At 37.0% G+C, this 27253-nt stretch overlaps 1 protein-coding gene across 3 annotated transcripts in view; it reads left to right on the forward strand.

Annotated features, from left to right (window-relative positions):
* St7l (suppression of tumorigenicity 7 like) overlaps positions 1–27253 on the forward strand; it is a 61979-nt gene that overhangs the window by 5335 nt on the left and 29391 nt on the right. For all 3 annotated transcript variants that reach the window (XM_034499571.2, XM_034499569.2, XM_034499572.2), the window contains 9 exons: positions 722–887; positions 3363–3417; positions 5128–5243; positions 11973–12051; positions 18423–18577; positions 20636–20733; positions 21402–21516; positions 23562–23634; positions 25159–25261. In XM_034499571.2, coding sequence (XP_034355462.1) covers positions 722–887; positions 3363–3417; positions 5128–5243; positions 11973–12051; positions 18423–18577; positions 20636–20733; positions 21402–21516; positions 23562–23634; positions 25159–25261 — 960 coding nt within the window. The remainder of the gene's footprint in view (positions 1–721; positions 888–3362; positions 3418–5127; positions 5244–11972; positions 12052–18422; positions 18578–20635; positions 20734–21401; positions 21517–23561; positions 23635–25158; positions 25262–27253) is intronic.

Genomic DNA, 27253 nt, shown 5'->3' on the forward strand with positions numbered 1-27253 from the left:
AAATACAGTGAAGTAAATATCCTGATTTTCAAATAGTTCAGCCTGGGGAAGAACTTGCCACAACCATGTTAATAGCATTGCTGAATATTAGACCAGTGCTTTTTGCTTCAGAAAGCACTTTGTTAGTATTCTTATTAGTTAAATTTACTAGGTAAGAAAACCGAGGCTCTGAGATATTAGAGATTAATTGGCTTGCCTAATACACACAGTTAATAAATAGGGGATCTAGTATGAAGCTTGGAAGCTTGATCCTAGTTTTAGTATTAATCACTTTAGTTTTGAATTATGCTGAAGATAGAATCAAATGGTGAAAAGGTCCGTTACAGATGAGATACTCTTCCTTCCTTATGAGACTTCCCACTATGCAACTTTGTGCTGGCCTGGAATTTGTGCTCCTCCTGCCTCTGTGTGCTAAGAGTTGAGACTAGAGGTAGGTGCTGTCACATCTGACTCACTCTTAGTATTCTTTAATGTCTTTTAGTAAATGTAGAGTGTTGGCTAAGCTTGTCTAAACTTGATGACAAATCTATAAGAAGGGTATTTCACTTTTGTGTGGCATCTGCGTTTAGGAAATCTTGGGTTTGGGTTTTTTCTTCTGCTCACTCTCTTGCCCACCCAAGAGCAGATTGTGCATGATAAGTGCTGAATGGAATAAAAACATGTCTTTAATTTCTATTTACAAATTGCATTTTAAGTGAAAAAATGTTTCTCTTTATTACAGATATTTGAATGGTGGTACTTCCATAAGCATGGCACATCTTTTATTGAACAAGTGTCTATAAGCCATTTGCGCCCACTGATGGGAGGAACAGAGAGTAGCATTTCAGAGCCGGGCTCTCCTGCCAACAGCAGAGAAAGTGAAACCCTCAGACACCACCATCTATCAGGTGATTTTATTTATTCATTTATTTATTTATTTATTTATTTATTTATTTATTTGTATTTTCAGAGCAGTATAATTCAGAGGATAAGAAAATCAGTCTCAAAACAATAAAGTAAATAGTTTGTGTGTTTATGCCCCTTTCACATATAATGATATTAGGAGATAGGGGCTTAGGGAGGTGATCAGATCATGAAGGTAGAACCCTCATGGATAGAATTAATGTCCTAAGGAAAGAGACTCCAGAGAGCTATTTATTCTTGTCACTTTATGAGGAAATAAAAGAAAGTGCCATTTACAAACTAGGCACTAAATCTGTCAGCACCTTGAACATGGATTTTCCAGCCTCCAAAACAATAAGAAATACATCTCTGTTGTTCTCGTCACTGTAATCCAAATAGAATAAAACACAGAGACAATCTTCTTTCCTGTAAATGTAGGTAGCCCACGGCTTGTATAGAGCGTAATTATCACCAAAGTCTCAGACCCCTTCTATTTTGTAGCCTGTCATCCCCAGACTCAATTGTTTATTTATTTATTGAGAGTTTCACTATGTAGCCCGACTGGCCTGGCACTCTCCCTATATTCTAAGCTGGTCTCAAACTCAGAGAGATCCTTTTGTCTTTTGTTTCTGCCTCCAAAGTGTTGAGATTAGAGGGGTGCGCCCCAGTGCCCAGCCAGATGCAGTTTTTAACGTGTGGTCCAAGGTTCTTATTCTGGCTTTAGCCATCATATTTACCTTTTATTCACTAGGAAAAAGAAAAGCCCTCACTTCTCCAAACTCACCCTACACTGTTCATAAGTATCTAGCATGCACAAGGCCCTGGTTCAATTCCCAGCACTACCAAACAAAACATGTCTAACACATGTAATACTAGCATGTGGGAGATTGAGGCAAAAGGATGGAGAGTTGAAAATCATCCTTAGGCAAGTTTGAAGGAACTCTGGTCTACATATGGGATGGTAAAGGTTAAGTGACATCATGAAGGTGAACCCTTGATCTAATAGGGTTGTTACAAGAAAGGGGGTGGGAGTTTATTCTTTGTCACTACCACAGGAAGACAGGAAAAAGGCTATTATCTCTAAGCCTGTCTAGAGGCCAAAGGGTTTTGAGATCCATACCAGATACACAGACAGTTCATGGTCACAGATGTGAGCCACCATGATAGGGTCTCCTCATTTTTTATTTTGTAGTCTTTCTTCTCACCCTACTCTGTGCTAGCCTGAGCATGTTGTACGGTCCGTTTTATATGTTTACATGTGTGTGTATATAAGCATGTTCAAACAACCTACAAGTTAATACCTTATTCTTTTATATTTATTTATATTGTTTTATGTGTATGAGTTTTTTGCCTGAATGTATGTCTACATATCATTTATGTGCCTGGTACCTAAGGAGATCAGAAAAAGGCACTGGATCCCCTGGAAATGGAGCTGTGAATGGTTCAGTCACCACGTGGGTGCTGGAAAACATACCAGGGTTCTCTGTAAGAGTAACAAATAACAAATCTTCCCTCTAGATTCTCACACCTTATTTTTTGAGTTAGGGTCTCATGATGTTCCTGGAGCTCACCATTTTGGCCAGAATGGCTGGCTATCAACCCCAGGATCCTCCTGTCTTCACCTCCCTAGCATAGAATTACAGAAGTGTGTTGCCTTATCTGGCTTTTATGTAGATGAGGAATCCAGTTGGGTCCTCATGCTCAGCAAACACTTTACTCACTGAGCCATCTCTCTAGGCCCAATGTATAGCTTTATGCTTCCTTAACTTAGAATGTTCTGTATCTGGAAACTTACTCTCTTAGTTGTTGCTGTTTGTTTGTTTTTTATGTACACTAATGTTTTGTGTATGTCTGCTTAAGGGTGTTGAGTCCCTGGAACTGGAGATACAGACAGGTATGAGCTGCCATGTGGTTGCTGGGAACTGAACCCAACTTCTCTGGAAAAGCATCTAGTGCTCTTAACCACTGATCATCTTTGCAGTTCCAGCTCTTGTTAGGTTTTTAATCTTAGTTCAAATGTTACTTCCACTGTAAAGTCTTCTGTGATAGACCATTTGTGTGTGTGTGTGTGTGTGTGTGTGTGTGTGTGTGTGTGTGTGTGTCTGTGTGTAATAAAACAACTCTAATATAGTACATGTCAGATAGTTGAGGTTGTTGTTTACATGACTAATTCTCGTGCTATACAAGTGAGTTCCAAAAGCTCTGGTAGGATCTAGGAATATAGGAATGGATGAAGTTTTAGTAGATCCTGTTTTAGAGAGGAAACTGAAAACTGAATAATGAACAAAATTTCACTGAGACAGAAATACAATAACTGCATTTGATTCCAATTTGATTCTGAGAGCAAGGGTGACTTGTACCTTTTTCATATTTGTGATGGCTGTTACTGGCACTATATATAGATAACAGGATGAACAGGAAGTGTTGGTTAGAAGATTTACCTGCATTTGATTAAACTAATCTTTCCTCTTGTTTTTCAGAATGCAAGGTCTGGAGAAACCCTTTAAACCTCTTTAGAGGAGCAGAGTATAGAAGGTAAGATGTTTGCTTTCAGTACAAGTATGGTGTGGGGTTTAGGTTAAAGTACTGTGGGTCTTGTCTTACAGCCTCTTCTAATTGGAGATACTGACTGTGTTAAAGTGAATGATTAGCTTGAGTAGGTATCACCTTGACTGTGTTTACTTTTTTTAATATAAAAGGAAATAACATCTCTTTAGTATGTTCTTTGACATTTTCATCCTTGTGTATAATAACATGCATCATGCTCATCCTCCATCTCCTCTTCTCCTCTTTCTCCCCCTAAGTCCCAGTTCGACTTCCATGTGTTTTTCTTCTGTGACCCTCTGGTTGTAACCACTGGAGCAGAAGTCATCAGTGTCTCCCTGCAGCCCTTGACAGCCATTATCTCCTCTGGGCAGCACAGGCCCGTGAGCTCTTCTCTCTTCTATGACTAAATGTTTATTGGTTCAGTCTTATATAGGCCCTATGCAGGCAACTGTAGTTGTTGTGAGTTCTTGAGTGTCATGACCTGTCATACTCTTAAGACAGCTGTTTCATAGGTTTTTTTTTTTTTTTTTTTTTTTTTTCCCTGCCCCTATCCTTGATACTTGATACTCTTCTTGATACTCTTGTACTGGGGCTTTTTTTTTTTTTTTTTCCTTTCCTTTCCTTTCCTTTCCTTTCCTTTCCTTTCCTTTCTTTCTTTCTTTCTTTTTTTTAAATTCTGTTTCTGTTGTTATTTTAAGACAGGGGCTTATTATGCAGCCCTGGCTGTGTTGCAACTTACATACAAACCAAGCTGGCCTTGAATTATGGAGATCCATCTACCTTTGCCACATCAAGAGTGTATTTGCTTACCATGCCCATTTTTGCTTGTTTGTTTTATTTTGTTTTGTTGTTTTGAGATATACCTCTGGCTATCCTGTAACTCAATATGTAGATCAGGCTGGCCTCAAACTCACAGAGATATGCCTGCCTCTGCCTTCCTAGTGTTAGGATTAAAGTTGTGCACCATTTTGCCCAGCCTTTGTTAGTCTTTTAAAACAGGGTCTCCATTAGCCTTGTTATATAGTATCTATTTCATGTAAACCTTTATGAGAAATTTTTTTCTATTTGAAACATTTATGCTTAGTATCTAGTTTTCAGAGCATTTTACTGAATAATTTATTGATTATTTTAGTTTTGAGACAGGTTTTATTCTGTAATTCAGGCTATCTTGAAATTAGTTATGTGGAGCAGGCTGGCCTCCAGCTCACAGGCAGGACCTACTATGCTCTTGAAATTAGTTATGTGGAGCAGGCTGGCCTCCAGCTCACAGGCAGGACCTACTATGCTCTTGAAATTAGTTATGTGGTGCAGGCTGGCCTCCAGCTCACAGGCAGGACCCACTATTGCCAGGCTGAACAATTCATTCTTTGCTGTTTATTTTTTTTAATGTTTTATTATTAAAACATACAGTAGTACTTTTTAATTCCTTACTAAAATGATAAGTTTTAAAAATACCCTGAAATAGAACTGGCAGTCACTTATTGTTAGAACTTTCCCAGACCAAATTTAACTGTATAAACCTGTATAAACCAGGCCAGCCTGGTTTATAGAGCTAGTTTTAGACAACCAGGGCTACACAGAGAAACCCTGTCTTGAAAAAAAGAAATTCAGATGAAATATATCAGAAAATAGTATCCATTGCTTTGGTCTGGGAAAGTGTCTGTTTACAGCAATTGAAACAGCTTTTGTTTCCTACAGATACACTTGGGTGACTGGTAAAGAGCCACTTACTTACTATGACATGAACTTGTCTGCCCAGGATCACCAGACCTTTTTCACCTGTGAAACAGACTTTTTACGTCCTTCAGACACAGGTATGTATTCATGCTACAGACAATGATTGTGAAAATTATTTCAAGTGTTCTCTAGAGCTATTATTATAATATACAGTTACTTGGCTTGGAGTTATTTACATTATAGATAAGAAATTCAGAGTAAAGTAAATTATGATTATAAACTACATTAATGAACTATTTTATAAGAATTTCAAATGTTTTTGCTATTTTATTACTTAAAACAATTTCAAAGCCTGGTGGTGGTGGTGGTACATGCCTTTAATCCCAAGACTCTGGAGGCAGAGGCAGGCAGATCTCTGTGAGTTCAAGGCCAGCCTGGTTTATAGAGCTAGTTTTAGACAACCAGGGCTACACAGAGAAACCCTGTCTTGAAAAAAAGAAATTCAGATGAAATATATCAGAAAATAGTATCCATTGCTTTGGTCTGGGAAATAATTACCTGACAACAAAGCAGGGACTGGGAAGATAGCCCAGTGGGTAAAGTGCTTAGTGTGCAAGTCTGACAACATGAGTTCTGGTCTCTGGATACAGTACTGCACAGGCCTGTAATCCCTACACTCCTATGGGGAGATGAGAGACAGAGACAGGAGAATCCACAGAAGCTCAAGAGCCAGCTAGAACAGCTAGACCCTGTCATAAACAACGTGGAAGGTGAGAACCAGCATCCAGGATTGTCCTCTGACCTCAACACTTACACTCATACATACATTCATGTGCATGAGCACACACACACACAGAAGGGGAGGGAGAGGAATGATATATAGAAGAAGCAGGGTATATTTTGTTCTAGTCAAATGTGAAGACATATAAAGTGGTAGGATGTCCATTTTTGGGTCTTTCTAAGCGGTTCCCTACAGAACAGATTATTATATGGGCTGTGGATAATGCTTAGTGGTAGGGGGCTTTTCTAGCATTTTTAAAGCTCTGGATCTGAGAGTCAGTGGCAGGAGTGTATAACCTAAAAACAGGCTGTTTTTCCCAACTGTCCTCTACTTTGAATACCTTTGCTCTATCTTTGTGATAAATTTCTAGTGAAATTCTTTAAGACACTTCTCTGAAAGCTCTTATATAGTATATGTTATATATCTTTTGATATAATTATGAATGGATGGATGGATGAATGGCAGTCATTGGTATCATACACTTTAGTAATTTTATTAATAACAGTCAACACATGGACAGAATGTGTACTAATTTGTTCTTCTCAAACACACTGAGATAAGAACTATTATCTGCTCCCTTTTAAAAAGAAGGAACCAAGCTGGATATGGTGGTTTATGCTTCTAATCCTAGCACTCTGGAGGCTTAAGCAGGAGGATTGCCTCAAGTTCAAGACCAGCCTGGGCTACATAGTCCTTGGTCAGCCTGAGCTACAACGTGAGACTGTTTCAAACCCAGATGAATGAATGAATAGATGAATGAATGAATGGGAAGTAAGGCAAAGGAGGTTGAGTAACATGTCATTCACAACTAATAAATGATAAAGCTGGACTTCAACTGGGCTACGACTCTTAACTCCTGCACTGCCTTGCTTCAACTGGCTGCACTGAGAGAAATCTGCAGTGAGGGTCTGAAGAAAACTAGTTTCTTAGCATTGAAGTGAACTGATTGTGTCCCATTGTTGCTGAGTAAATATGCTAAGGATTAGTGGCAGCAAGGACAACAAGTGTCTTTGACAAAGTTTATAAGCTGATTGCAAACAGAGAAGAAAATTGCTTTATGTATGAATGCTTGCTATTTGTGGTCACAGCAAAAGTATGTTTGTTAAAGGATACTGCAGTAGAGTGTGAGCGTTGTCAGTTTATGTTAGGAGCTGAGATTCTGTGCAAGTCAAACCTCATCTGCTCACAGACTGAATCACAAGCATCCCATAACTCCTCAGATAGTAGCTCTGATGATGGCTCTTTAAAACATTTCTGTTTGAATAGTTCCACAGAGAAATTTCAAAATCTATGCTTTTTCACACATTTTAAGCTTCATATCATTATGCTAAATAATGGCAAAGAATATAATTTTTGGCATACTAGAAAATATGCACATTTAAAAAATAAACCAGTATTCCCTATATTTGAATGTATACCATGAAAAATATATGTGTGTGAATGCCAGGATAGATGCTTGCATGCCAAGCACATACTTTTATCACTGAGCACCAAAGAATTTGAAAATGGCCATTTTTCATTGAAACAAACACTCTTTTAAGATAGTAAACCATATACAAGTCTTTTTTTATTTTTGCGAATGAGTCTTGTTACATAATAACAAATGGCTCATATTTGAGAACTGTGCTTGAAATTGCAAGTATATGCAAGTGTAATCTTCTTAAAGGATTATCTTATATATTATATATAATAATTATAACATATATATGTATGTAAATGGACAATGAGGTTAGATTTCTCTGTCAGTATGATTTGATTGATTAGATTAACAATGAAGACACACCATTAGGTCTTTAAAGGGAATATTCCAAAGAGAGAAAAAAAGAGCTAAGCATATATGTGTGTGTGTGTGTGTTTGTGTGTGTGTGCATGTGTATATAAACTGTATATATAATTTTAATAATTATTTTATGCTTGAAAGTCTTTTACTACTTTTGTAACTTTTCCACAATAATCATTTTATATAAATTTTTAAATTTTAATTATATTTGGCCATAAGATTCTGAATGTTACAATGTATTTTGGGGTGGGGGAGTTTGAGACAGGTCTCACTGTGTGGGTCTGGCTGTCTTGGAACTCATTATATAGAACAGACTGGCCTTGAATCACAGGGATTTATTTTCTGCCTCCCAAGTACTAGGATTAATGGGTTTCACCACATCTCACTAGATGATGTATTTTAATTACATTCTTGTCAAGTCTTTAACAGCTATTTGCTTAGCTCTCTTTTTTTTCTCTCTTTGTGCTAAGCAGCCATTCTACCAAGGAAGCTACATCCCCAGGGTGGAAAAGTATTCTTCCTTGTCCCAAAGTTGCTCTGCTGAAAGAAAGAAATAAAAGGCAGGAATCCTTATTTTCAGGTTCCTTGATGTAGGATAACCGTCCTCAGCCAGGCTTGATGGTTCATGCCCGTAAGCCTAATATTTGGAAGGCTGAGGCAGGAGAATTTTAACTTTATCTCAAAAATGAACAAGCAAGTTAAGTACCCTCCATCTCCCGAACGGACTACTCTCAACACCTAGAGTTTTTGAGCCATTCATACACATTGCATCTAGGAAGATTTAGAGTGAACAAGAGACAAGCCTTTCTTTTGTAAGCTATGTGAGCACACCTCTCAGGAGAGGGGTTTAGTGGTTATGGTTAGGTAGGAAAGGATAAATAGAATGGTCAGAGAAACATTTTTCACATTTTATCAGGTATAGGAAAGTGTCGTGTGAACTTTAATTAACTGAGGAGTTTGACATGGATTTTTCTTAGGACCACAGATATCATTTTGGTCCTTGAAGTTTTATGTACTTGCAGGGCTGTGTGTATGCAATCTAGTTAAATTCTGAACTCAGGTAGACTTTGTTGAGTGAGAATTAGGGATGAACTCAATTTTTTTTTTCATCCTTTTGGACACTCACATAAAGGAAAGATTTTCTTCAGGATAGTTGTTATAGCAGAAAAGGCAAACATACACATAAGTGCGATGTGGCAAATCTCTCTATTGCCATAGTAGTCATTATATTAGTAGATTTTTCTCTCCTCTAGTTGATTGGTTGGTTGAAGTCTGAGAATAAGCAAAAATACCGTCAAGGGCTGGTCAGCCATGTGCTTTGATGGATATGAGGTAGGATGGCAGAGTACTAGGCAACACTGGAGACCCCGTCTCAAAAAGCAAAACAGAACACTAAGCCAATAAAACCCAAGAGATTCCTCGTTAACGTCCAGATTTATACTGTGATGAAAGTTGGGAAATATGGGAGTGGACCTTTGTGTCAGTGGCTGTGGTCGGCCAGTGTGGAGAGGTCACTCCGCTCCACACGCACTTTGTATGCTCTAAGCACTTTGTTCCTCCTGGGACTTTGTATCTCAAAAATTAGAATATTTCAGATATTAATTGAAAAATAGGTAAGTCTGAGTAAATTGTTTTTTTGTGTATGTTTTAATTACTTTAAGCATATCATGAGCTCTTAGCAGTATTGAATAATAAATTTGTATTTTTATTTAAATTATTCTTAAGCCTTTTAAAATTTTTTTTAATTTTTAATTTTTTTAATTTTTTTAACTTGTATTTCCCCCTTTCACTTTAGACTTAGGGATTCCTTGGTTGTGAAGCTCAATCTTGAAAGGCAGACATGATAGAGGATTTGAAAATGTAAGAATAAGAAAAAAAAAATGCTTAAAGATGGATTCCATAAACTCATTAGAAATAGTTACCAGTGACATTGTTTTCATGTGTTAAGTTATCAAGGATGGATAGTACAGACTGAGTCCCCCTGTCTGAAATGCTAGGGAACAGGAGTGGGTTTGTAGACTTTCTTTAGTTTTTGAGATATTTGTATCTTTATAATGGTATATCTTGAGAATGGGACTCACATCTAAAGTTTAGAATTCTTCTTTCATATATACATTTTACACATAGGTGGAAAGTCATATATATATATATATATATATATATATATATATATATATATATATATATATATATATAATCTAGAGATAGGGGCTTATATAGTCCAGGCTAGCTTTTAACTCCTTAACTAACCCACACTGGTCTTGAGCTCTTGATCCTTCTGCCTGTGTCTCCCAAGTTCTGGGATCACAGGTCTGTGTCACCGTACCTCTCTTATTGTACGTGCATTTTGACTGCAACCTATCTCATGAAGTCAGGTGTTGATTTTTCCACTTTGGTTTCATGTTTTGTAGTTTGGAGTTTTGTATAGAGATGCTCACCCTGCTCAAAGGATAAGAGATTGGGGAAATGGTCACTTTTCTATATGGGCTCAAAGTACAAAGTAATAATTTTATTGAGCAGTGTTTGAGAGTATATATCTAAAATCTTTTAAAGGCTGTATCTATTTTAAATAAACTGTCCTGCAAAGCAATGTTTGGTAAACTATACAAAGCCGAAGATTATGTTTGTTTTCTGTTTTTGTTGTTGGTATTTTGTATTGCAGTTCTGAGAACTGAGCCTAAACTTCACACATGCTAGGCAAAAATTTTTACCATTGAACTTTATTTCTAGCCATTTTTTGCTTGTTTAAGTCAGGGTCTTGCTGTGTAGCACTTGCTGGCCTAGTACTTGCTATATAACCCTGGCTGGCCTCAAATTCATTGTGATCCTCCTGCCTCAGCCTCCTGAATGGTAGAGTAAGAGTTTTCACTACCACACCTGGCTGAAAGATAGTTATTACAGTGGTTTTTTGTTGTTGTTGATTTTTGTTTTTAAGACAGGTTTCATGCAGCCCAGGTTAGCCTCAGACCCTCTGCATAGGTGAGATGACCTTGAACTCTGGATCCTTCTGCTTCCACCTTCCAAGATCTAGAGCTATAAGTTTATGCATAGTATACAGTATTTTTATAATAGGAAAATACTTGAAATGACCTAACTGTCCAGTGAGAGCTAATTAGATAGATTAGTTAATTAATTAGATAAATTATGGTTATATACTAGAACATTACATAATCACCTCAAATACTGATAGAGATTCAGCATTAAAATTTGGCCTATAAATATTACAGTTTATAGAAGAGAGTCTCGTCGTCATGAGTTCACTAGCCTAATATCACAGTCTGTTTCTATATTCTATTTTAGTGTTGTGGCAGATTGATGTTCTTTACCTGGTCAGAATCATGTGGTGCTGACTTGCATCAGTTTGTCAAGTTCAAGAAGCATTAGCTGTCAGCTAGCTAGTGACATGTTTGATATGAAAAATGTATTTAGTTACACATGTGGAATATATTGTCTCATTTTCTGAGCCAAGACTAATATTTTGTTTCCAAAGGAAAATTCAAACATTTTCCACGTTATTCTTTCTGGACAGTTGGAGGCTTTGTTCCAAAGTCAACATTCATAAGTTCTCCATTTTTCTTATCAAATGTAAAGTAAGCCAGGTAGCTTTGAGAATATACTTTGTGTGTGTTTGTTTAGCTTTTAAGTGACATCATAAAGTGCGATATCTCCATTTTGGTTCAGTAAATGATAGCAAAACCTATCCCATTATTCCAAAGACATCCTAATTTAGGTTAGTGTTGAGGCTTGATAAAGCTGAGGTTTTTCCAGAGATGTGCTGTATTCTAAATTAACCCAGTCTCTGTCCCAGTTTTCATAGAAAATTTACATCTGTATATTTTCCTATACTGAATCATTAGTTGAACAAAGACTTGTTAAGCTTTCGTGTATTTTACAAAAATACTATTTTTATTTTTTTATTTTAATACTATTTTTCAGTAGTTCTATAGACCCTTTTCAGAAAGATGAAAGTAGAACTTTCATGTTAATTCTAATCTAGTGTCACTCAAACTCAGTTTGACATGCACTTAGATATATAAATGTTCATGTAGAATAATGATATGATTAATTACGTACTTTTTTTGTATGTTGTTATGACAATAGATCATAGAATATCTTTATTATATAGAAAGCTTACAGATTTAATACAAATTTCTCATGTAAATGTGAGCTAGTAGCCCAGTTTCATACGTTTAAAAACATGATATTTAAAGCTGTGTTTATTCTTCTAGCTCATTCTTCATACGTTTTACATAAGATTATTTATGGTTACCATCTCATCCACTCTTTGAAATATCTTTCCCACAGTTATGCAGAAGGCATGGAGGGAGAGAAATCCTCCAGCTCGCATCAAAGCAGCCTATCAAGCTTTACAGTTAAACAATGAGTAAGTTGGAAAAATACATTTATTTTAAAGGAAACACAAGCAAATAATTTTGTATTTCCTTTTATGTGTTCATAAGATTCGGAACAGTCTCAATTCCTATCTTGCACACTAGAGATAAGAATTGCAGTGTCCACTGACATCTATATCTGCTTGTGGAAGTGTAAATTATCATATGGTTTTACATAAAGTATTTTAGAAGTTCTTTTTAAAATAAAGACTACTAATGAAGAATACTAATAATACTTAGTAGTTAAATGGGTACTTAAGTATTAATGCCTCTGTTTTATTTCATTTTTCATTTAAATCATTCATTTAAAGCATTCATCAATCCTGGGAACTTATACTCAGCAATGGGCTTTGAGACATGAAAGAGGATTCAAAATTGGCAAATAGCTCTGTCATTTTTTTCATGTTTACAGCATTTACTTTCATAGCGCTTTGTGTTATCTTTATATCTTAAGATAAAAATGTAAACCTGACTCAGTGTTTAAATACAAATTTTATCCTAAATAATATAGTATAATGTGTTCTAAATAAATTTACGTGGCATGATTCAAAGAATGCCACCTGGCTAATATGAATTGAGAATTTTCCTTGAAGCTTATCAGTAAGAAGATCCTCTTGAGAGAACAAAATAATAACGTTCCTCAGCTAGTGACTGGCTGACAGGAGTGTAACTTATTGAGACTCTGAAATAGAGCTTTTGTGAAGTAACCTCGGATTGCTCAGTCAAGCAGAAATTACCTAAATATAAGAGAACTCACCCCCCAGCTTCCCCCTCTGCTCTCTAGCTGCCCCCTGCTCTCTCGCTTCCCCCTTCTCTAGCTCCCCCTCCCAGCTCTCTAGCCCCCCCTCTAGCTCACCCCCCCCCCCCAGCTCAGTGGCATTCTTGAAGACAAAATGAACATGCCAGCCCAGATAGAGGTGTATCATGCCAGGGAACAGATACAAAAAGCAACAGTGGTTATTGCTTTTTCCTAACGTGATTGTTCCATCTCAAAGGAACCACCAGCTCAAAGGGCTTGCCTTTATTTCAGTTACCTTGAAACTCTCTGAATCGACTACCCTAAGATGAAAATATTTAGAGGAAAATGTGTTATTAGCCATCTATTTCTGATGTAAAAGATAAAACAAAGCAAAAGGACAATGTATGAGGAAAGGTTGGGAAATGAGATGCTGGAGAATAGGGCCTCGAAAAGCTTCCACAGATTCCTGGGAGCCTCAAAGACCCAATTTTTGACAGAGTTGGACACATGCTCAGAAAATACTTGGGTTTTCAGGGTTTTTTTTAAAGCACATATATATTATCTTTTTTTTTTTTTTTAATGTTTTTTTGTTTTTTGAGACAGGGTTTCTCTGTGTAGCCCTGGCTGTCCTGGAACTCACTCTGTAGACCAGGCTGGCCTCAGACTCAGAAGTCCGCCTGCCTCTGCCTCCCAAGTGCTGGGATTAAAGGGGTGCGCCACCACTGCCCAGCACATATATATTATCTTAATTCATGAAAAAAAATGACAAAATCCAACATCATTTTATGATAAAAATAGTAAAAAAATGTTAGCTATGTAAGGAATGTTCTGTCTAGATAACATTTAGGTTGGACACAAGTAGGAAATAAAAGCTCTGATAGTTGTGAAATACCAGAGTGAGTGTTGAAAGCTCATCCTAGTGCATATACATATGCATGCACATGCACACACATAAACATATACACACACATACATACATGCACATACACATATATGCACACATACATATATACAGACAGACGCACACACAATGCCTACCTGTGGAGTCTTGGGTTTTGCACTTTGTTCATAGATATTTAAGAAATCTTTATCTGACCATTAGTTGACCACTATGGTAACCAAGTATAAACTTCATTGGTCACACATAACAAAGAATACAAAATTACAAAATCATCAGGAAACCCACTATACAGACAACTTCAACAAGCAGCAGTAGCAACAAGAGGGCGTGCAGAAAATCAGATTCTGCAGTAGCCAGAATATTAGAGTTAATATTTTCAATTTTCAACAAAAAAATTATGAAGCATGCAAAAAACATGGGTGTGGTGGTACATATTTGTAATCCTAGCAGTCAGGAGCTGTTACTGAGCTCTGGGTTAGCCTGGGGTACAGCCAGATCCTGATCCCAAACAAAACAACAAAACCAGCATTAAAAGAAGCAATAGAACAAAAATGGAAAAAATATTCTTGTCTCTAAAAAGGTCTGAACTTTTTTCTTAATAGACTTTAAATCACCTATTTTAAATTTGTTCAAAAAGGTAAAGACTACAAGAAAGGTCCATGGTGATATTCCACCATTAGAAAATTATCAATACTCTTTTGAAATCCCATCAAGAGCATCTGGACACATAAAGAACTAAGAGGAAATCCTAGGATTGGAAATGCAACTAACGTAAAAATGTGCTCCAGGAGCTCTGTGACAGGTCTCAGCACAGAGTCAGCACAGCTGTGTCAGGTCGTCTCAGAAGCAGGAAACTGTCATTAAAGGAGAAGGAATGGAGGGTCTCATGATCCCGTGCTAACTCCTTCTGTGGAACATGTTGTTACAAATCCTAACATGGGCAGTTGAGTTAGGAAAGACAAAAATGTATCTGCGTTTGAAAGGAAGAGGGAAACTGTCTCTTCATAGGTGATGTGATCATATGTCTAGAAAACCGTAAGAAAGTTACACAAACCTATCTGTGCTTATAAATTAGGTTTAAAATGTATGAGTAAAAAGTTAACTTTGTTTCTAAATAGTTATGATAAACATAGCCTCATTTACATGGCAGGAAGCATATGACAGTGCATAGGAGTAAGTTTAGCCAAAAAGTGAGATACTGGCACACTGGTAACTAGAAAAGCAGCTGGAGTGATGAAGGCCTGGTTACCTGAGCTCAACCTCAGAACCTAGGAAGGATTGAGCTAAATCCCAGCAGTCACCTTCTTACTTCTGAACACATGTGATGGCACATGTGTGTTCATACTTATACACTCAAAGTAATTTTTAAAAACTCTGAAAACCCACAAAACATTGTTCAAATGGTCAAAATAAAAAGACCTAAACAAGTGGGAAGGAATCTTCTGTTCATGTATTATACAAATTAAATATCATTGACTAAAATGTCAGTGTTCCCCCACATCAGTCTATAGATTTAATGTAACCCCTGTTAAAATTACAATTCATGGGACTAGACATGATTCAGTGGTTAAAAGCAGTGGCTGCTTTTCCAGAGGACCCTGGTTGTTTCCCAGCACCCACGTGGCAGCTTACAATTATCTGATGCCACTTCCTGGGGATCCAGTAGCCTCTACTGGTCTCCATAAGGATTGCATACATGTAGTACATAGACACATATGTAGGCAAAACACTCATACATATAAAAAATAAAACTGTAGTTAACTATTTTTGCAGAAATGGACAAGTCGGTCTTATCATTTGTGTGCTGTTGTAAGGGACTCTAAGTAGACAAAACCAGTTGTAGAATAGCATTAAAAGACTCATGTTTTCCAATTTTAAAATGTACTTCAAAACTAGATGGCTAAACCATAAGATTAGACAACTAGACTGATGGATTCCAACTGGGAATCTGCACATAAGCTCATGTCTGTGGGCTTTCAGTTGATTTTTGATGGAGGTGCCGAGGCAGTTCAATGGAGGGAAAGATGTTTTTAGCCAAAGATACTGGAACAATTGGATAATCAATCTACAGGCTGGAAATTGTACCCCTCTACCTCACGTATGCATGTCAATTAATTAAAAGTTAGCTAGACCACAAACTACTTAAGAGAACATGGAGTAGGTTAGGGATGTATGTCGGATGTGTGGTAGAGCTCTTTCCCTGTAAAAGAAAGTGGGGCAGGACAGGAGGGGGTGGAAGAGAGAAGAGAAGGGGAGAGAGTAGGGCAGGGAGGACAGGAGAGAAAAGGTGTGTCAGTCTTATGCCCCCAGATTTTCCGGTGGTTTAACAGACAAGACAACAAAGACACAAGCAGTATGGTAAACCATGTCTCATTACAACGAAAGCCTCTTTGCACCAACAGACTCTATTAGAGAGGTGATTTTTGATTGTCAGTGGGGAGCCATGAGAGACAGTGGAACTGCTGAATGGTTGTGGCACTTTCGGTGATGACGAACATGCTTTATGTACCAACTACAGTTGCACAACCTTCAGAATATATTAAACGTTTCTGTATTCTCTGATTGAAAGTGTATTATACTGGTGGGTCTACAAGATGGCTCATCTAGTAAAGGTATGATGATCTGACTTTGATTCCCAGGACCCACGTGGTGGAAAGAGGAAGCCAAATCCTACAAGTTGTCTTCGACCTCCACATGTGTGCTATGGTATATACATAGGCACACATAATAAACAAATACATGATATAAAAAGTAATAAAATTTTACACTGGTATGTGACTTTAACCCCAGTTTAAGACAAAAGAAAATCATTAGATATGCATAGGACTTATATTTTTTGTAATAACATATCTAAATGCAAGAATGTAAGGCAGAGTTGCCAAGGAGCATGTAATGTGATTTGTGGGTTTTGGTGGTACTGGGGGTAGAACCCAGGTCCTTGCACATGCCAGACAAGTGCTCTATCCTTGAACTACTTTTTCAGCCCTTTTGTTTTTCCACTTTTTGAGACAGAGTCTTACTGATTGGCTCATACAATTCTTGAATTTGTCACTCTCCTGTCTCACCTTTATGAGAAGTTGGGATTATAGGCCTGTACCACCAGACCTGACTTGTAATTTAGTTATGTTAGGAATTGGGGATGTATCTTAATGATAGACATTGCCTACCATGTGAGTTCCTGAGTTTTATTCCCAGCACCACAAAACAAAGTAATAAAATTATTTGATATTTACAATTCTATTTCATCAAATCTATCAAGGTCTTTCCAAAAGTGGTGTTTTGTTTTGTTTTGTTTTGCAGTGCTGGGATCGAACCCAGGGCCTCAAGCATGCTAGGCAAGTGCTCTACCACCGTGCTATATCCCTAGCCCTACAAAAATATTTCTATCCTGGTTATTTAAAAGTGTTTGAAACAAAACAATAAATACAAATATTTGATGGTAGGTGTTGTGATGTACATCTGTAATCACCAGTACTTGGAAAGCTGCATCAGGGGAATGAGAGTTCAAGGCTAGTCTGGGCTGCATAGCATAATTCTGTTATGAACAACAACAAAAATTTGAAATTGTTTTGGGGATGGCAAGTAGGATACTTACTGTTTAAACCAGTAGTGTATCTAATGTTTTATAAAAATCTAATGTAATGCATTGGAGAAATATGTTGATATATATATATATAAATTTTAAATGCTATCTGAAAAATGTCTCAGTGGTGTGGTTTGCATTTTCCTATCTGAAAGGCCTTGACCCTAATTGAGGGGATGGCTATCGTTATTATTATTATTATTATTATTATTATTATTATTATTATTATTATTATTATTATTCAGTAGTAGACAGGGTCTTGTCATAGGCGCAGAGTACATGGTGCTCCTGTATACTCAAAGCTGTCCAAACCTGAAGGTACTCCTGCCTCAGGGTTCTGAGTATTGGGATTATAGATGTGGATGATAGCTACTCTAGACACTGAATTTCGTGCCTGCCCTTGCATTTTCTGTCAGTAATCTCTGATTAACTGGAACATGTGAACCATATATGTAGCTTTTTAGATTTCCAGTAGCCATATTTAAAAAGTTAAAAAAGAAATTAGTTTAAGTGTTTTATTAATATTCAAAATATAAAATGTTTTCACATATGATCAATATTTTAAAAGCCTATCAATGAGGCATTTTACATTTTCTCAGTCTTTAAAATTTGATATGCACTAGCATGCTGTATCAGTTTCGATTAACTAGGTTTCAAGTGTTCGGTATCTATTTGTGGCTACTGACTTAAATGCTGGACTGTGTAGGCTTGGACAAGCAGAACTAATACATCATCTTCAAACTAAATGTTCTGGTTATTTATCTGAATGGAAGGGAAACTTTTTGTTTTCTTTCTTAGACAAAGCCAAGAATTAGTTTATTTTATTGGCCATCTGTTGACTTTAAAGATACAAACAAAAATCTCTGTGTTTTAGCAGGGTGAAGAAAAGGAAGCTTGGGGTAAACATGGATGTGTGGTTGAGCTTTGGTGTATGACAGGGAGGACTGGAATATGGACTTGTGTGGGTAAACCCATGAGAGGACACAAAGGCTTAGTGTAGTGTTTCTGATCACATACAAAAGGTCCCTAGTTGGCCCAGGGAATCTTCCCAGTCTGCATTCCCATAGTCGCTACTTAATGTTGTACTTAACTCTGTAATGTCCGGTCTATACATTGCCTCACTTGCTTGCTTGCTTTATAGCTGTGCCACTGCCTACGTTCTACTGGCGGAAGAAGAAGCAACAACCATTGTAGATGCTGAAAGGTTATTTAAACAGGCACTCAGAGCGGGAGAGATAATTTATAGACGGTCACAGCAATGCCAACACCAGAGTCCTCAGCATGAAGCTCAACTGAGTAAGCACATTTAAACTGCCTGTTCCTCCTTTTCCCCCTTTTTGTTTCTCAAGGTGTTAGCTTCAGATTTGCCATGTAGATGCGGATGGTCCAGAACTGATTTCCCTTCTAAGCTGGAATTCTAGGCATGTGCCACCAGGCCCAGGTTTTGTCTTGTTCTGAACTTGTATCTTTTGTGTTTAAAACATAAAACAACAACAATAACAATAATAATGATAATGTAAATAATAAATTAATATGTAAAAATTTGCTAGTTTCTATGAGACAACTGATAGATTCTATTTCTGATCTGTTAATACTAACAAACCAACAGTACAGTGTTTGTGGAATGAAACAGATCTGTTTAGTTACCTAGAAAAAATAATATACTGTTTTGAGACTGAACATTTTCTTCCTATGAGAGCTGGCTGGTCACTAGACAGACAACACTTTTTAAAATTCAAGGGACTTCTAACGATGCCAGGCAGTACTAAGATTCTCTCTAGACAGTAAGTATTGTCTTTACCCAGACCCTTACTCAGAGCAATAGGAGGGGTACTTTTTGCATTTCTGGGAATCAGATCCAGGGCTTTCCTCCCACATGCTTGACAGTATCTAACCCTGAGGTGAACCCCCCAGTCCAGACGTCATTTTGTTTGCTCTTTATCTATGGATTTGTATGTAGTGCCAAAGGGTGTTTCCTTCCCTCCTCTACTCAGCTCTCCTTCCTTCCTCCCTCCCTCCCTCCCTCCCTCCCTCCCTCCCTCCCTCCCTCCCTCCCTCCCTCCCTCCCTCCTTCCTTCCTTCCTTCCTTCCTTCCTTCCTTTTCCCCTCTCCTCTTCCTCCTCCTCCTCTTCTTCCTCCTCCCTGAATTTGGATTCTTCTGGTGACTGCTCCTTTCACACCCTCTGTTTCCTAGCCCATACTGCAGCTTTTTATGTGACATTGGGTTTTTTTTTCTTTGATTGATTTTTTCTCCAGCGTTCTTGAGATCAGATGAAGCACAGGGACTGTTTTCTTTTGGAGACGCTCTTCTGGTTAGGGTTGCGACACTTACCAAAGCTGTTAGAATCAGCAGTGTTGCTGTTTCTGACTGCGACTTGTGGCCAAGGGGTTTTAGTTTCATGATTTTGGCAGATACTAGGCAATAAATTGAAATATGTTTACACAAGGCATTATCTCTTAGCAGCTAAGTTCTACAGCTTTTGTTTATGGAAATTAAAATTTGGCTAATGTTTTCTCTCAGTTAAATACTTGTGTTTACAATATATTTCATTAAGGCATGTTATTATACAAAACTATGAGAATAGTTAATTTTGCAACCTGGAACTAATGAAACTACATCTATAAAAACTTCTTGCTATTTGTCCTTGCATAATATCAAATGTGGTTATGTTGTAGAATTTTTTAATTTTAAAACTTATTTATATATTCATATTTGAATGTATGTGCGCATTTGAATGTGCACTCATATGCACACGTGCATGCACAGAAGTCAGAAAAGAACTTGTGTGTCAGTTTTCTCCTTCTACCATATGGATTCCAGGGATCACACTCAGGTCACCAAGCTTGGCAGCAAGTGTCTTCTGCCTTCTGAGCCATCTCACTGGCCCATGTTAAAGATTTTTCTCATAGCCTTTTATAGAAAAAGTTTTTAAATTAATTACTAACTTAATAAAATTTATATTATTCATGCAAATTTTGTTTGGGACATTTAGAGTCTTTGAGCCAAAATAATAATACTAAAATTATAGGTTGTTTATGCAGAAACTTGAGATAGACAAATATAGCTTCCCATTAATATCTACTTGTTTTCTGTCAGTATTAAACTCGTTAACCAAAGAAATTATATACTGTACTCAAGTTGCTTACTACTAGAGGGAAAAGTAATTAAATATATTTTAAGGTTTTAATAGTGGAAACAGACATAAAAATATTTATTATTTATCACATAAATTTAGCATTCATTAATAATAATGCATTCTGATATTATTTAATTTTTAATAAGTTTTCCAAGATGAAATGTTATGCCATAATACAAAAGTGAGAGTTATGTAGTTTTCTTGTTGTTTTAAATAGGGCGAGATACCAATGTACTTGTATATATTAAGAGAAGATTGGCAATGTGTGCGAGAAAATTGGGAAGAATACGAGAAGCAGTGAAAATAATGAGAGATGTAAGTAAATTTAATAATTGAACCATTATTTCTGTTCACAAAAATTATCAGTTATTTTAATGCAGAATCACTTTTCATTTTATTTAAAATAACTTATTTATTTTTATTTTATGTGCATTGATGTTTTGCCTGCATGTGCCTATGTGAGGGTGTCAGATCTCCTGGAATTGAAGTTACATATAGTTATGAGCTGCCATGTGGGTTCTGGGAATTGAACTCACCCAGATCCTCTGGAAGAGCAGCCACTGCTCTTAACCACTGAGCCATCTCTCCAGACCCAGAATCACTGATTTTCAAATCCCATCTTTCTAACAGGATAGTACATATGTATGTATGTATGTATGTATGTATGTATGCATGCATGCATGGATGCATGCATGTATTTATTTTCTTGGAGAATGTTCTCATCTTGCAGCCCTGGTTGTCTTGGAACTCATTTTGTAGACTAGGCTGGCCTCCAGCTTACAGTGGTCTGCCTGCTTGTGCCTCCTGAGTGCTGGGATTAAGGCATCACTGCCTAGCAGATATCTTTAATGTATGTATATTTCTTAAGGTTTAAATCTTTGTAAGTTTGTAAAAAGAAAAATAACATACTTTAACAAACTGCTGAGGTTTTCTCATGATTTATTTTGATTTTAGTCTTTTTTTCTCTTCCTTTTAATATATAGTTGATGAAAGAATTTCCTCCTCTTACCATGTTGAACATCCATGAAAATCTTTTAGAATCACTTCTAGAATTGCAGGCCTATGCAGATGTTCAGGCAGTCCTGGCAAAATATGATGGTGAGTTTTTTTGGTGTGTATTAGTAGATAGCGTGGGTATAGTCTCTTCAATTATTCTAGGTTTCTTTATTGTCTCTTTCCAGTCTTAACAGTCAGTTTTCAGGGAGCAGGTATAGCTGCTATCAAGTATCTCCTTCATCTGTCTTTCCAGCATCAAAAGCTTACAAGAAGGAGCTTTTCCTCTGTAAGGATGCATTCTTTATTAACTGAGTATGTAATATATGTGAGGCACTTAGAGTAATGGTGAACATGAAAACATGGATTTAGCCTTCGTGGCATTTATGACTTAGTGGAACACACAGAGAATTGGACAGTACATGGCAGATAACATATGAGGAGAGGGAACTGTAGAAGTATAGGCATTGTGCACATAGTAGGGTGCCTCGTGGATTTTGGCATATAAGAAATACCAAAAGAAGTTGCATAATGATCTTTACAAGAATAATTCAGAATAATGGTTTTACAATTATTTTTAGTTTAAAAGGTGATTTATATAATTTCATTACATTCATATAATAACCATGTGCTGTGGTAGGACAAGTATTTTACTCTTCTTAGATATGAAATTAGGAAACTGGAGTTCAAGAAGGTTAAATATTGGGTAATATTTCCCAGTAAATGAGTGGCAAACCTGAACCTTAATTCAGTTGTTCCCTTTCTTTGTTTGCTAGTTATTTTGTCAGAATAATTCCATGTATATTAGCTATTTGTGTTATTATAGCAATAACAGTTGACTACAAATGGATTTGGGACAGTGCTAAAAATAGACTTTCTCCTCATACATTCAAAGTAAGATATCAATTTAGTCTGCCTTTCTCTTAGATCTGCCTGCCTCTGCCTTTCCCTCCTCCTAAGTCCTGGAATTAAAGATATGTTCCACTGTGCCCAGCTAGGATATTTCTAATGTGTATATATTTCTTAAGGTTTAGGTCTTCATAAGTTTATTAAATTATTACTTTAATAAACCTGGTTCAGCTCCTCTGAGTTTTTCAGTCATGATTTATTCTAATTTTAGTCCCTGTTTTTTACTCTACAGTTGATGAAAGTTCACGCTGCAAACTTCCTAGCTCTTAGAATGTTTCTGCTCACGTCTCTCATTACAGTAGAACATGGAATGTCACTCACTGGTCCTGGCAGAGGTTCCTGCCATTAGTTTAGGATCCCCATGACTTGGGAAGATTGAAGTGTGATATATTTGATAGGTGAAGTTCATTTCATTTAAACATCTGGAATTCTTAGGCAGATCTTCATAATAGTTAGGCTCATGGGGAAATTTGTGAGAAATTCCTTCCATATGTAACTTACAGGATGTGTGGCCTATTATGATATTTGTGTTATGCAGGCTTAGGGACTGATATAAAAAGTCAGAAGGGAACCTGTTTAGGATAAAGTAAAACCCATTAAGCTGAATAGCGCCTACCTTGTTTGGTGCTTCTGTGGTTCTAGTGTTCATGTGTCTCACTGTACTTCACTGTACAGACCTGAAGTTGTTGGGATTTCTGTTCACTGTAAATCTGAGTTGAGACCATCATGAGAGTGCTTCATTCTCTTTCAGGACCACTATTTTAGGCATTCTTCTGAAAAAAGATTTATTTTGCTCATGATCGCAAATTAATTTTATATTCTGTAAAATATGGTCACATAAAAATATAGAAAAGACAAAAACTTAGGAAAAATGTTTAAATTCCAGATATAATAGCAGTTAAATATTTTAATTTTTCTAATATTAGGTTTTACATACTTTTAATTATACTGTGGATTTCCTCTGATTTGTCTTTTTGTAAACAGAATATTATAGATGTTTGTTGAATACCTGTTGCAATTATACAGAGAACTTTTATCAGCATAGATTAATCTCTCTGTACCATTTTTCATTTCTAAAAGAGATCATAAAGTTGTTACTAGCGCCCAGGGATATGCCACTAGTAAATATTAGAGTCTAGAATCAGATTCAGGCCTTCCAACAATGTGTCCAGGTACCTGTACTACTGTATTACAACTGATGGGTTTGTAATATGACTTATAACTGACAATAATTGTTACAGATATAAGCCTTCCAAAGTCAGCAGCCATCTGCTACACAGCAGCGCTATTGAAAACAAGGACCGTCTCAGATAAGTAAGTACTTATGAAGCATGTTATTTCCAAATAACTTGGAAAGACTGCTAAACATTTAATAAGTCTTTTTCCTCTTCTTCCTTTCTGTTTCCTTCCAAATAAGGATCTTCTGCGACTTTGAGGCTTTTCATTGCATGTAGGTTGATGACAGCCTTTTAGAGTTAAGTAAACTGGGACTCAAATTCAAACTCTACCACACACTAGATGTAGCTAGGCAAATTGTTACGTTAAGAGTAATATTGGGCTGGGCGGTGGTGGCGCACCCCTTTAATCCCAGCACTTGGGAGGCAGAGGCAGGCGGATTTCTGAGTTCGAGGCCAGCCTGGTCTACAGAGTGAGTACCAGGACAGCCAGGACTACACAGAGAAACCCTGTCTCGAAAAAAAAAAAAAAAAAAAAAAAAGGGAAAAAAAAAAAAAGAGTAATATTGGGAGGCTAAAGAGATGACTGAGAGGTTAAGAGCACTGACTGCTCTTCCACAGGACTTGGGTTCAATTCCCAGCACCTACATGGCACAGCTTACAACTGTTTGTAATTGCAGTTCTTGAGGATTCAACAGACAAACTCATATGTAGACAAAACACCAATGCACATGAAAATAAGCTTATAAAAAATAATATTATTATAGAGTGGTTGTGTGAGGAATATATGTATTAAATGACTATAGCAATTTCAACAAAAAAAGGAGCACACAGAGAACTGAACGTGGAACTTATATCTATAATGCCAGCATTTGGGAGGAGAAGGAGTTTAAGGCTAGCCTTGGCTATATTAGCAAGCTGAAAGACATCCTAGGGTATAAATGTGTCAAAAAAAAAAAAAAAAAAAAAAAAAAAAAAAAAAAGCACACAGTTAATACGGTAGCAGTGCTGCTGGTAACAATAAGGTGCATAGTAGGCAAATTGGTCTCATCGTGCCCTTATATCATCGTGCCTTCATACCATTGAAGTTACTCAGTCTTCCTTACAATTCTGCCTGTCCTTAGCCAGTTCTATTTATTTGGCAGTTGAAATATTCAGAATCTGGCCAGGTCCAGTGATGAGATACTATCAATAAACAAGCAAGCAAGCAAGCAAATAATAAGAGCACCAGAAACCAAATGATACTCATTTCTCTCACCTTACATTTATATTTTAAAATAAATTAGAATAAAGTATTCACAGTTTATTTCTTATCACCTAAAATTTAATAAATCTGTATTGTGCTTGCTGAGATTTTTTGATCCCTCAGTGACATTTCTTATTATAGTCACCCTTCCCAAAGTGGGCTCAGTGGAGTCTCTCCAAAGGCTCTCTATACTTGAGGCTGTGATTTTTATTTCTTCTTTTGCTTTGTATATGAGTTGAAGCAGAGGCTTTACTTTTCACATTTATTGGTTATCTGGTCTTTTCTTTTGCCATTGCCAGAAATATCTTGGATTTGGGGGGATAAATTGTAATCTGAATCCACATATATAGTTCTCAGTAGACTATACATGTGAACATGTGGTTCGTTCATTTCTCCATTCTGTGGTTTTCTTTTCAGATTCTCTCCAGAAACAGCCTTCAGAAAAGGGTTAAGCACAGCAGAAATTAATGCTGTGGAAGCAATTCATAGAGCTGTGGAATTTAATCCTCATGTTCCAAAAGTAAGAATTTTTATAACAAAAATACTACTTTTATTTAAATTTAACAAATTTATAACAGTAGACCAAAATGTATGGTTTGCCCTATATCAGGTCAGAATTGTTTTAGCCTGCTCTGTTCAGCATTCATCCTAAAAGGGATATTAATAAGGCATTTAGAAAGAGAGCCAGGGATGCAGTCCTGTTGGTAGCATGCTTGTGTTACGTACACAGTCCTGACTTCAGTCTGTAGTGCCTTAGAAGCTAGGCATGGTGGTTCATGCCTGTAACTCTAGCAGGTGGGAAGTGGAGGCAAAGGATCAGACATTCAAGTCCATTCTCCCGCTACTTACTATACAGTGAGTTTGAAGCCAGCCTGGAATACTTCAGTCCCTGTTTTAAAATAAGAAATTTAAAGCAGCCTGGTTAGAAGCAATTAGTTCACCATGGGCTTTGTAATTGCTGGTAGAATAAAATCTGAATTGTGTTTACTTAATTCTCTCTTCCTCCATGTTGGTGATGAATGCAGTGCTTTGCATGTGCTGGCCAAGAACTTATCCAGCTCCACTTAATTGGTCTTTATTATAGTTATAGAGAAGAAACAATTAAATGAGTAGATTGCTATAGAAAGTCATTTATATTTCAGATCACAGAATCTATTTTCCTGTATTTGAAAGGGTTGTTCTGGATGCATGACTGAGTTTTGAACTAGGACTGAGTAGACAAAAACTGTAATCTGTGAGATTAACCAATAATAGATTGCAGCAGATAAATTGAGTTGATGTCAATTATTAAGGCTCAGATAATCAGCCTGCTCCATTTGTCTTTATATTATACAACTTACATTAATACAAATGATTGACTAATCTACATAATATTATCCATGTACTGAAACACTCAAACCCAAGATTAAAATTTGGATTTTATACCAATTTTTCATTTTAAGGATAAAAGACTATTCAGGAGTAGACTCCTTTACTACTGTATGAAATTATAACCATGATTCAGTATGTGTTCATGGAGGTTGCTGGCTGGTAGACAGTAAAGATATTAACCCAAGAGCCTACAAAGGTAGCCAGCAAGTAAAATCACCTCCTGCTAAGCCTAATGAACTAACTACAAGATGTCCTCTGACTCATGCAATTATATATCCAGAGAGACAATAAATAAGAAACAAAAGACATTAACCTCTAAAACTCTTCAAGAAGTTGTTTACCTTTTAGACTAAGTGAAGATGTGAAGTAAGTTAATGAATTAAACATGTTAGAGCATGCCTGAAATTCTAGCACTGCAGAGGCTGAGGCAGGAGAATTAAGAATTTGAGAGCTACATATTGAGACCCATCTGAAGGAAGGACAGAAGGAAGGAAGGAGGGAAGGAAGGAAGAAAAGAAAGAAGTAGAAAAGGAAAAGGAAGGAAAGAAAGGGAAGAAGGGAGGGATGGAAAGAGGGAAGAAGGAAGAGAGAGGGGGGTGGGGGGGAGGTTGAGAGTATGAGAATGTCTAGCTTCCAGGGCTGAGTAGTAGATAGATACTGGGAAACTGCCACCTCTGAGGTAAATGCAGGGTATACCAGGCCCTGGGTGCCCACTTGATTGTCCTACCCAGAGTATCAACTTCCTCAACATCAACCGTACTTCCTCCTTTCTGTAGACACTTGCTGGTGTTGTAAATGAATTAAGATCAGTCTGTCTTCCCTCTGTTCCAGTTCTTTCACCATTCCTCACACTTCTGTTCCCTCCCAATTTCTTGATTTGTTTGTTGTTTTTTAAACCAGAGTCCACTTAGTGCTGCCAGTATGTGTCTGTATGTAGAACCATCACCTAGAACATGGGTAGCCTCTTAGGGGCTCCATCTTTAGAGAAAACTCACTCTCTTCACTCTCCCAGCAGCCATCTGTCGCCAATAGCCCCTCAGCTAGAGCTGACACTTCATAACTCCCTCCCCACTCCATGCTGGGATTTCATCTGCATGGCGCAGTTGCTGGCTTCATATATGTAACTGCCCTGTTGAGTCTG

The sequence above is a fragment of the Arvicanthis niloticus genome, chromosome 4, assembly GCF_011762505.2.
Source record: "Arvicanthis niloticus isolate mArvNil1 chromosome 4, mArvNil1.pat.X, whole genome shotgun sequence".
In the NCBI taxonomy this organism is placed as follows: Eukaryota; Metazoa; Chordata; class Mammalia; order Rodentia; family Muridae; genus Arvicanthis; species Arvicanthis niloticus.